We start from the raw sequence: 12,666 nt of genomic DNA on the forward strand, positions 1-12,666 counted from the left end.
CTGACCAGGTCCCCTGCCCCAAAGAAGTAAAACTGACTGACTCAGCTTAAGATGGCACTGCAGTTAAATCCATAGGTGAAAATAAGAACAATAATTGTTTAAGGGTAGTTTGAATGACCTGGACTACCAATTGTAAACTTTTCCATCTGTGAGAATGGGCAATTGCCAGCAGTTTCTTGGTGGTGGTTCACTGACAGCTGACCAGAGGAGTTGCACAATATAGAAAACTGGCTTTTAAAGACTTGTGCTTTAAAAAGAGAAGCATGTTTGGACGGAGAGCCAACATTTTTCATTTTTGACTCTCCCAGTTTCATCCAGTTTTCAAGACCAGCTGAGCCAATAACAGTAAATATGGGGGCACATGATATTTATATTTATTTATTTATTTTATTTATATACTGTCATTCTCAGAAATTCTGGCTCATGGTGGTTTACCATGCTGCAATTTTCAAAAGTATAACTCCAGTGCATTTAACTTACATCGGTAACCTGCCCATATAGCTTATATATATTTCAAAAACATAATTCCATGGTCTTTTAAAAGTACTTTTCATGCAAAAGCAGTGGCTGACTACTACTAAGAGCATGAATCTTCAGTTATTTTTTTCCCCACTAGAGGTCTGTTGGTTGCAAACGGCTTGTGTATAAAATCCTGGATATAACGTGGACGTGAGGTAATGTTTGCAGTTTATGCATACTGCAGAACAAATCCATTTTTTGTGAGAATAAAGAAATATGCTAATTGTATTCAGCTATAACCCCCATGCTTAGAAAATAAATGAGAATGCTTGCTATCCATCAATATGCATGAAATGTATAAAATTTACTGAGCAAAACTTAAGCTCAGATTCTTTTAATAGTTTTGGGTTTGAGTCAAAAGGAACCTTAAAAGGAAGGTAGAGGAACCTTAATCTGGACTCAGTGTATAGTCTTGACCAAGACACTATACCTGTTTTCTAATCTCTCTGTAAGGGTCTTTTGAGATATTTGTTTATTTATTTCATTTGTACCATGTCTTTCTTCCCAACAGGGACTAAAAATGGGAAAGGGGCCTGGTTATATTCTATTGCCCAGGACCTATGTGTAGTAAATTAGATTAGAGAGAGCCAGTTTGGTGTAGTGGTTAGGAGTGCGGACTTGTAATCTGGCATGCCAGGTTCGATTCTGCGCTCCCCCACATGCAACCAGCTGGGTGACCTTGGGCTCGCCACGGCACTGATAAAACTGTTCTGACCGGGCAGTGATATCAGGGCTCTCTCAGCCTCACCCACCCCACAGGGTGTCTGTTGTGGGGGGAGGAATGGGAAGGCGACTGTAAGCCGCTTTGAGCCTCCTTCGGGTAGGGAAAAGCGGCATATAAGAACCAACTCTTCTTCTTCTTCTTCTTCTTCTAGATAGTAAAGAGTTAATTGAAGCCCTACTACTATCTACTTTACTACACTACGAAAATCTGGATCTGGCCCTGGATACCACTATGTCTAAGAGGATGCCAGACTGGTTAAAGAGTAATGTCTATAAAACCAGAAAAGGGAACAGGGCATCTTTTTAAAATGGAAGTCTTACTCAAATCAAGTGAACAAGAATTAGCACATGCCAAGGCAAGCAAGCAAGCAAGCAAACAAACAAACAAACAAAAAAGTCAACTGATTATAAGGGGAATGAAGAGTGAGTAAGAAGAGTATATTGCTTTAAACATTAAGACAAGCAATACAATTTATTCACAGCAGTTGTAGAAACCCAGTTAGCTGAAAGACAGGTTAGTTGCAGGGAAAAACCTGAATTGGTTTTCACAGTAGGAAATGTGGAACTGTTTTCTTTGGAAAGAGTGTCAAAATAACAGAGTCAATGGAAGCAATGAGAAATCAAATTATAGGGATGATGGACAAATTAAAAACTAACAGGTTACTGTGTAGATGGGTGATCAGATATTACATATTTCAATGTACAAAAGAGATCTTGACAAAGTCACTCATTTAAGGTTGCTGAGCAAACTGGGCCGTGAGTGACCTGGTCAGTGGATGGAGAAACATAAATAATAAAACCTCCTGGGAGCAATGAGGAGTTTTCTTTATGGTGTGGAGTTCATGGGGGGGGGGGAGCAGAGTTGTCACCTGAGGTAGTCAGGCAACATTGACCATGTTAGAGAGCTGACAAAAACTTAAAGGTAATGGAACCTTTGTAGAGTTCTGTAACTTATTACATTATGGAGCCTATCCTATACTTAAACATCTGAAAGAACAAGTTTAGAGAGAGGGACAGAATGATTGCATTTTTACCCAATTCCTTTTGGAATCCTTTGCTCAATCTGGTGCTGTGTTAAATTATGCTTGTAAATGTTTTTTAACAAATACTTTATAATTTTGTGTGCTAGTAGTGGTTCCCTGTACCACACAGACCTCCACTGTCTCATACATGCTATTGAAAAGGGGAGCCATAGGGAGGGAAGCTGGCAATTGGCAACATTCTTCCAGAGGTGCCGCCAGTAGTAAATTGTCCCTGCGGTGGCCAGGAGCTTGCAGCAGGAGACATGGAGGCAAGGCCTTGACATTAGAAATGGAATCTGGGAATTGAGACAGCAATGAACTTGTCAGTGGTTATGAGAGGGAGAGCAACTTTGGAGTGGGCAGGGTGGAATAGGGCCTGCAAGCTGAAGCCCATTCAGCCACAACCTGTTATGCCAGATTTGTGTGTATGTGTGTGCATAACAAATGCATGTATATTTTCATTAGCACTTGATGTGGCCTTCACACTAAATGTACTAGGTCTAATGAGGGCTTTTTCATTTGTATTGCTTTCACCAAGCACCAAAATGTATAAAAAATGAAATCAAAATATAATTACACCAGAAAAAGCAGTGACCTGCTTGAGTTAATGCTGCATAATCATTTCTATTCTCTTGCTCATGAATCCAGCTGCCCACTTCTGGGCTGAAGCATTTTTCATTTTATTTTCAGGAGACTGGAAGCTTACTAGTGTTTTTCCAGGTGAAATAGAGAAAAGAAGAATGTTGGCTGATGTATAGGAGAAATGAACCTTTGCTACACAATAACATCATTAATCAGAGGAGATCAGCCCTGCCTGGTCCTTAGAAGGCCAAATCCTGAAGATGAAAGTCAAATATTTTGGCCACCTCATGATAAGGAAGGACTCCCTGGAGAAAAGCCTAATGCTGGGAGCGATTGAGGGCAAAAGAAGAAGGGGACGACAGAGAATGAGGTGGCTGGATGGAGACACTGAAGCAGTTGGTGGAAACTTAAATGGACTTCGAGAAATGGCAGAGGGCAAGAAGGCCTGGAGGATCATTGTCCATGGGGTCGCGATGGGTCGGACACGACTTCGCACCTAACAATAACAACATCATTAATAGATAGGAATCCTTCTCTGTACTCTTCTCCCATCCTGGACTGATTAGGGAGCAGACATACTGACTGCTATGTTTGGCAGCTACAGTGAACAGAATCATTTTTAAGGATTTAAACTTTTAATATTTTTATTGTTATTATGTGAACCGCGTGAGCCTCCAGGGAGGGTGGCACATAAACAAACAAACAAATAAATGAAATCGGACTGAATGGTTTTATTGAATGGTTGCAAACCACCTTGAGATGCCTATGCATGTGCGAGAGAAAGACAGAAAGTTGGTTCATTTTCTTGGATGATCTGCTTGGTGTGTGGATGGATTCTAAAGATTTACCCAGTGATCTTGAGATAACTCAGCCATAGTATTCCCATATATAACAATGGTTCCACATTTTTCAGCCACTTAATTCCTTGAACATGGTATGCTTACTAGTGACTCGATCTGTATAGGGCAGGGGTAGTCAAACTGCGGCCCTCCAGATGTCCATGGACCACAATTCCCAGAAGCCCCTGCCAGCGAATGCTGGCAGGGGCTTCTGGGAATTGTAGTCCATGGACATCTGGAGGGCCGCAGTTTGACTACCCCTGGTATAGGGAATGCTTTTGGTCACTTCTTGAGATTGCATGAATGGTATTACTCAGTGGCAAGGAACTTTAAGTACAAGGAATGACTATAAATTATGTGACCAGAGCAACTTCGACCCTACCCAGGTACGAGATATTTTTATTCCAGGAGATAGCACCAAACCCATGACTGAATTTCTCTCAGCAGAACACTTAACAAATCTAGCTTTAATGCCTTCCACGAATTCACTTAAGAAAAAATGAGGGAGGGGGATTGACAGATTTATAATTTCTTGATATTAATCTGAAAAATTGGCCTTAAATTGGTCATTGTCTTAATCTGTGTCATGGCCAGAGATTTTTAGCAATCCATTGCATCGTTCAGGTATTTGATTGAGTAATTTTGCATCTCACGTTTTAAACAGTGTCTGTGAAGTAAGTACTATTTAGCTTCAGTAGGTCTTATTGTTGAATATACTTTTAACCTTTTAATTTACCAGTTATTCTATGAACTGCTGTTCAAAGAAACTCCACTTTGAAATTCTGGAAGTTCAAAAACAGGCACTATTTTAGGGCAGATGGGGATATCCTGCTACTCAGCAACACCTACATTTCTGGCTGTTAATTGTTACACTTAATGATATTTCAATAAAATGCACATGTTCACTTTAAAAAAAAAGCAAAACAGTTATTTGACCTGCATTGTTAACCTCTCATATAGCTATTTTGAGAAAGAAAAGTAATATCAACAAATGAACTCATGCTATTGATGTTCATAACAACATCATCTGGAATACAAATTTGTCTAGTTTTAGTGCTCAGATGTATTATGAATTATGCATAATTTCCCCAGCTTGGAATGTAATGTAATGTACAGCTCTATATAAGCATGGCTTATGCTCAGCTTGCTTTCAAACTTCATTATAAACCTATTATGTAGTAGAGCTGAGCAAAAGCAGACTTTTTAGAATGGGTTCCATTTTGTTACTCTCCATATAATGGTTCAGCCTCTTGTGGCGCAGAGTGGTAAAGCAGCAGACATGCAGTCTGAAAGCTCTGCCCATGAGGCTGGGAGTTCAATCCCAGCAGCTGGCTCAAGGTTGACTCAGCCTTCCATCCTTCCGAGGTCGGTAAAATGAGTACCCAGCTTGCTGGGGGGTAAACGGTAATGACTGGGGAAGGCACTGGCAAGCCACCCCGTATTGAGTCTGCCATGAAAACGCTAGAGGGCGTCATCCCAAGGGTCAGACATGACTCGGTGCTTACACAGGGGATACCTTTACCTTTACCTTTTATATAATGGTTCAATGTTCTGAGGTATTTTTGACTGTGTGTCATAATTTCATCTGTCTGAGTCTGTCATGGGCATAATTTTGACAGAATTATGCTAAGCATAATTTTGACAGAATTAGGCAAAATTCCCACAGGCTTTCCCAACACTCAAAACATACTCACTATACTCTTTCCTATTCAAAATCTCAATATCTATTCAAAAAGCAGGATGGGAATTAGGAGCAACATCCTTAACACTGTTTCACTCCCTTATATATTTTGGAAACAGCCTCCTGGGAGGAGACTGTCTGGGGCCCTGTTTGTCCAGGTCCACCCTGATTGGCCCTCCCCCTGCAGCTCCCACCCTCCCTCCTTGCCTGCTAGAAGCCTTGTGACTGCGGCCTCCATTGTCGCCCATGAGGAGAGAGGCAACGACAGAGTTTTGTGGCCCACATGTATGCTCCTGCTGGGAGGGAGCAGGTGTTTGTGGGCTGCAAAGCCCTGTTGCCATAGGTGGAGGGGGCGGCTTTCCACTCCCTTTAGCCCATTTTGCGGGCCAAAGGAAGCCACAGCCACCCTCTCACGCCCTCCTGTCTGCCCCCCTTTCACAGCGCTTTTTAAAATGGGTTTTGATACTAGTCAATTTAATTAAAACTGTCACTGGTACATGTGCAGTCTTTTCTTCTAGACTTCTCTTTACAGAATTTTATATCTGGAACCTCTCCTTTGTGAGTGTGTGTGAGAGAGAGAGACAGTGTGAGTCTTACAGAGCAATCACTTTGAATAAGAGTCCGAATGATGACATATGGAATATACCTAAATCAGTTGGATTTAGAAGCAGTTGTTTGACCTTACAAAAATAATTACCATGCAATATTGCTCACTTTCTTACCTCCCTAAGTGGGTCATTGAGCTCATTGAGAATGCTGTCCTCATCAAAGATCTTGCCCTGGTAACGGTGTTCATAATAATCATGGATCTTCTGACGCATGTCAGCAGGCAGTTTATGAAACGACATGTACTGTTCCACTTGTTTGTACTAGAAAGAGAAAACACAAAACCATCAATGCACTAATTATGTATATATGCACACACAAAGCTGATTAGGAATATAAAGATTGCACCCCATCAGAAGGACTATATGCAGCCTGTATTTCTCCCTCTCAACAGCCATGGCCTCTGGTTGAAAAGATTAATTTTTTTGTGGAATGGGGTAGAAAAGGACAAGACATGACTATGGAGGATTTGACATGGTAAAGGCATGACATGACAAAAGAGAAAAAGGAAACTGAAGCATAAAGGACAAAAGAAAAATAAAATCCCTTCTGGTATTGATTCTAAACAGAACCTCTCTACACACAAAACTATAACATTTGAAGGCTAAAAAACAGATCCTGACAAAGTCTGGACAAGCATTAACTCTAAATGCAAGTCATTTATTAAAATTAGGAAATAGTTTATATAGACAGTGATTATAATGTGGAATTTGCTGCCAGAGGATGCATAGGTGACCCCAGGAATAAACAGCTTTGAAAGGGAATAAGATAGATATGTGGAGAATAGGTCTATCAGTGGCTACTAGCCATGGTAACTGAAGGGAATCTCCACATTCAGAGACACTAAACCAGAAGGCAACATCAGGGGAAGGTCTTGGCCTCTTTACCCTGTTGTTGGTCCTCCAGAACAGGCTTTCTCAACCAGGGTTCTGTGAAACATTGAGGTTTCTTGACAGCCCTGAAAAGGTCTCCCAAATGATACACGGATTTATAAAAATCATTTACTGTTAACTGAAAATGCTAAAAGTCTTTCTGGCTTTCTAAGATTTATTGAGAGCCGCCTTGATGCAGTGGTTAAAAGCCATTGCTTCTAACCTGGTGAGCTGGACTTCATTCCCCACTCCTCCACATGCAGCTAGCAGCTAGCATGCAGCGGCTAGCTGGGTGACCTTGGATCAGTTACAGTTGTGTTAGAGCTCTTTGCACAGAGCAGTTCTGTCAAAACTTTCTCAGCCCCACCTACCTCACAAGGTGTTGTTTTCAAGTGGGTAGCAGTGTTGGTCTGAAGCAGCACTACAAAACAAAATAAGAGTCCAGTGGCACCTTTAAGACCAATAAAGATTTATTCAAGGCGTGAGCTTCTGAGTGCAAGCACTGTTCCTCAGACTATGAACTGACCAGTCCCCTCAAATTCAGTTGATTGGCTGTTTTAGCAAAGAATTATCGGCTGTATTTGGATGTTGTGACACAGTTTACTAATTTAACAGGATTAACTTTTGCTTATATATTCCCACTGTCATGATGGTCAGTTCATAGTCTGAGGAAGAGTGCTTGCACTCAAAAGCTCACACCTTGAATAAATCTTTGTTGGTCTTAAAGGTGCCACTGGACTCTGATTTTGTATTGTAGTGAAAAGCAGAATATAAGAACAAACTCTTCCTCTTCTTCTAAATCAGAATTCCTTGGCATTTCATGTATCTGATATCTAATTTATAAGTACAAACAACCGGCAGAAAAAGATTCTGCATTTTATACTACATTTCATTCCTACTAATAAATCTATCTTCCTTTAGAAAATCCATAATAATGTCATATATGTATATATCTGAAAATAAAATGACTGAGTGTTGATCATTTGACACCAGTGATGACATGCTGGGGACTGGTTGTTCTCTGCATCTTGTTGTGTGTTCATTTATCTTAAGTACATTTTTATCTCACTTTCCTTCAGAAAGAAGAGTGAAGAGGGAAAGATCCACTTCATCAGTGCTTTTCCACCATCAACCTAAACTAAGCCCCTTCTACAGCATTGCCTCGATGTCCCGGGAGAATTTGATCTTGTCAGATCCCAGAACCTATGCAGGGTTGGCAAAGGCAATGAATGCCTCTGGCCTTGAAAACCCTATGGGGTCACCATAAGTCAGCTGTCTTGATGGGGGGGGGGGGGTTGCTGAATGGAAATTAAGGTATTCTAATTTCTTCTCTCTCCATTCCAGCAGGAGAAAGGATAAAATCTCAGCAACAGCAGTAATACTTTGGGGTGCTATTGTTTTTATTTATTTATAATTTAATTTATATACCACCCGTCCCAGTATTGCTGGCTCATAGCAGTTCACAACATATATAAAAGGTAAAGGTAAAGGTATCCCCCTGTGCAAGCACTGGGTCACGTTTGACCCTTGGGGTGATGCCCTGTAGTGTTTTCATGGCAGACTCAATATGGGGTGGTTTGCCATTCCCTTCCCCAGTCATTACCATTTACCCCCCAGCATTAAGCTGGGTACTCATTTTACCGACCGCGGAAGGATGGAAGGCTGAGTCAACCTTGAGCCGGCTGCTGGGATTGACCTCCCAGCCTCATGGGCAGAGCTTTCAGACTGCATGTCTGCTGCCTTACCACTCTGCGCCACAAGAGGCTCATACAACATATATACTGTTCCCAATATATATTTCTCATTCCTGATACCCTTCCATGACCTTTGTGGCTTCTAATGCTGACAATGCTATATCACATTTTCAAATGCAGTTTTGTTTAGCTCGTGGCTGTAGAAATATATAGTTTTCAGCCTATATGGATTATGTTCCTAAAAGTCCCTTTATCGTATATATGATTAATTAAAAAAAAAAAACATCACCCCATAAAGATACATCATATGAAACAGCCAAAAAACAAGCTCATTTCCTACCACAGTATAACCATTTGCTGACTCATCCTCAATAAGATTTATTTTCAAAAGAGATTAAACCAAAAAGGTCACTATAAGGAAGGTCACGCTTTAGTCCTCAACAACAGATGTTGTAAAAGAAACACATTTGCTGTCAGGATATTGCGGCTGATGTTGCACTAATTGCTTAATATGGAGAGTGGGGGTGTTCTGAGCCATTTCACAGTGAGATTTTTTGGGGGGGAGGGGTGTTAACCTAATTTAGAAAGATGAAAAACTCAAAAGCAATTATGACTTACTATCAGGGTTATATGCACGATAGTGAAATAAACTGGATTCAAGTGGGTGGCATGTTGGTCTGAAGCAGCACAACAGAGACCAGTGGCACCTTTAAGAAAGGTCTGACGAAGCGTGCTTGCACTCGAAAGCTCACACCTTGAATAAATCTTTGTTGGTCTTAAGGGTGCTACTGGACTCTGATTTTGTTTTGTGGTGAAATAAACTGTCAGAGAGTCAGCTTGGTGTAGTAGTAGAGCTGGGTTTGATTCCCTGCTTTTCCTCTACATGCAGCCAGCTGGGTGACCATGGACCAGTCACTCTTTTCTCAGAGTTCTCTCAGCCCCACCTATTTCACGGGGTGTCTGTTGTGGGGAGAGCAGGGGAAAGGTGTTTGTATGCCACTTGGAACATGGGACAAAGAAACAATTATAATTACAAACATGATGTTAGCCATTCAGTCATGACCGACTCTTGATGATCTTATAGCTCACCAACCTCCACGTTTTTTGATCTTGCACTGCTTTTTAAAGTTGTATTCAAGTGTTTAATGTGACTGTGTTTAACCATCATGTTCTTTAAAATCAGAGTCCAGTAGCACCTTTAAGACCAACAAAGATTTATTCAAGGCGTGAACTTTCGAGTGCAAGCACTCTTCGTCAGACTAAGTCTGACGAAGAGTGCTTGCACTCAAAAGCTCACGCCTTGAATAAATCTTTGTTGGTCTTAAAGATGCTACTGGACTCTGATTTTATTGTGCTACTTCAGACCAACACGGCTACTCATTTGAATCTAGCATCATGTTCTTTGTCGGCCTGGTTTCTTTTTACCATTGATCAATCCTAACATAATTGCTTTCTCCAACGAGTTGGAACGCATGATACAGCCAAAATAAGTGAGCCAGAGTTTCATGATTTTGCCTTCCAGTGATATATAAGGCTTTATGCATTCTACTATTTCCTTGTTTGTTACTTTTGCTTTCCATGGAACCCGTAGAAGCTTTTTTCATGCACCAGAGTTCAAATGAATCAATTCTCCTCTTGTCTGATTTTTTTCATTGTCCAACTTTCACAGCATAAGTGGTTATTGGAAATATGACAGATCGGACTAATTTACACTTGGTAGTCTGGCTTATGTCCTAGGTTTTCTATGCTCAGTTTAAGCTTAACATTGCTGAGCAACCCAGAGTAATTGGACAGTTTATTGGACACGACAATTGCCACTCTTATCAATTTGTGATCCAAGAAAAATGAATTCTGGAACCCATTCAATCTCTTCACCATCGACTGCTATTGTGACATAACTGGTTTTTGCAGTGGTCATTATTTCTGTCTTTTTAACGTTTAAGGCCGAACTCCTTACTTTCTTCACTGATTACAAATATAAAGAACAGCAAAAGTCTTTATTACCTATGTGGGTGGTGAACTTAACTAACCAACACAGTCATGGGGATATCCTAACATTTGAGTCAAAAGTTGTACTAAGTCAATCGTGTTTTCCTTACCCAACAATTTCCCCTTACTCAGTGCAAAGGAGCTCCTCCACCAGGTATTTGGTTCAGGTCGACCTGAACCACCACTTCCCATGGGCCACCCCCCTGAGCTCCACTACAATTCCACCCAACCCACTGAGCTATCAGTATGCGTTAATTTAATGTTCTCCATATTTTTCTACTGTTCTGTGTTGCTTGTTTTTAGCACTACATTATTGTTAAACTAAGTTATTTGTATCGTTTCTCTTTTATGTGAACCACCCTGAGCCTTCAGGGAGGGTGGTATATAAATGTAATAGATAAATAAATAAATAAATTTGTGGGTTTTTTTTTCAGCTGTACTGGTAGCATTCTAATACAGAAGTCTGCATTTAATTGCTTTGGTTTAAGATACACCTTTTGTGTATTTATCCGCATTCCTACCTCTTGACAGATTGCCAGTGCAGTCCTAAACAACTAAGTGCATATCATTTCTTTTGCAAGCTGCAATCCTAGCTTTAATTTCCTTCCTCTTAGCCTTCTCGCCAACCAATTAATCAGTCCCCATACATTGACCGGCAAACTTCTGCCACTCGTCTAAACCCTTTCCCAATGTTTATTTGGCTGAATAGTCTTCTCCCATCCCTTTCCTAAGGCAAAAGGTAAATAAATAATAAAGGTAATCAGGCTTAGAATGGGCTTAGTAACTTTCATCAATGAATTTATAAGCGCTCCTGCAAGCAGTAATCAGGTTTCTAAACACATTTGTTGGTATTAGAATCCCTCATTTAAAATGGTAATTTGAAACTGCTTAAACAATTCTGCTCTAAGGTCATTCAGCAAACTGCCAGGAAGATAACAGCAACAACAACAAAAAACCCTCTCTGCCTGAATCTGAACATCGGTCCGCGTGTACTTACTCATAAAATACAATTTTGCACATAATCTGGTAGCAAGTAGCAAACAGCAAGTAGCAAACAGGAAAAAAAATCCCTAGAATTTAGTAAATGCTTCTCAAAACCTGGACCAATTTCATTTTTCCAATCTCAATTTTTCTTTAAGAAATATTTGTACGGGTTGCAGTATGGGACAAAATAGCTTTGAAAAAACAGAACATATACCCCGCCCACACACAGCTGCATACATATTATTTCATTCGATCTGTGCAGGGGCACAGCAAGGGTGATATCAGTCATTATCGTTGATTCATTTGATAGGCTTGATAGTGTCTTGTTTTCGGCGTCGCAACACCAATCTTGTTTCCTCTTGGTGCATTCTAGCTTTGCCCTCACCTCCCTTCTTCCTCGAATCCATTAGCCGTGTATATCTGTGACACCTGAGTGCACTGCACTGCTGATGTGATAACCGAATTTTATCTCAGGTAGGCTGCTGGGTTTTCCTTTCCTTTCCTTTCTTTTTTATGACTATGAGCCAGGAAGAAATCTTTCACAAACTGATTTTCTTCTTGTGCTTCAATAAGCCACAGAACTCTTTCTTATGGATTTCTTCTGTTTCTCTGATTTCAGTCGGTGTCTTCCGCTTTCTGTGCATGGTATACTTACATGCCATGTTTAATGTCTGGCACTTTAATATGTTCAAAAATTCACCACTATATAACCTCAATAATCCATGCAATGTACCCCAAAGGCAGGACAGTTATTCTATCCATGTAGCAGATAAAAAATGGGGACTTAGGCACAACAGTGTACCTTAGGTCTGTGGTCCCCAACCTTTTTATCACCGGGGACCGGTCATCGCTTGAAAATTTTACTGAGGGGGGGGGTAGTCTTTTGCCAAGGGCTGCCGCCTAAGTCTCGGCTCCACTTGCTTTCCCACCGACATCCCTGACTTCCTGCCGCCCACTGGGGGGCGCTGCCAGCAGCAGCTGCGCAGTGGCACACCGAAGGAGGAACACCAGCCATGGTGGCTGCTGGAGAGCACCGAAGGTGAGCTGGCGGGAAAGTGGCTGGGCAGCCCCTGAGGCAGCAGCCGGGGAGGAGGACGAGGAGGAGTCATGGCCCGGTATCAACTAATCCACGGACCGGACCAGGGATTGGGGACC

The 12,666-nt window shown here is 41.2% G+C and overlaps 1 protein-coding gene across 3 annotated transcripts in view; it reads right to left on the reverse strand.

Annotated features, from left to right (window-relative positions):
• HCN1 (hyperpolarization activated cyclic nucleotide gated potassium channel 1) overlaps nt 1–12,666 on the reverse strand; it is a 193,791-nt gene that overhangs the window by 36,428 nt on the left and 144,697 nt on the right. For all 3 annotated transcript variants that reach the window (XM_077347082.1, XM_077347083.1, XM_077347084.1), the window contains exon 5: nt 6,089–6,235. In XM_077347082.1, coding sequence (XP_077203197.1) covers nt 6,089–6,235 — 147 coding nt within the window. The remainder of the gene's footprint in view (nt 1–6,088; nt 6,236–12,666) is intronic.

Source organism: Paroedura picta, chromosome 7 (genome assembly GCF_049243985.1).
Source record: "Paroedura picta isolate Pp20150507F chromosome 7, Ppicta_v3.0, whole genome shotgun sequence".
Taxonomy (NCBI): domain Eukaryota; kingdom Metazoa; phylum Chordata; class Lepidosauria; order Squamata; family Gekkonidae; genus Paroedura; species Paroedura picta.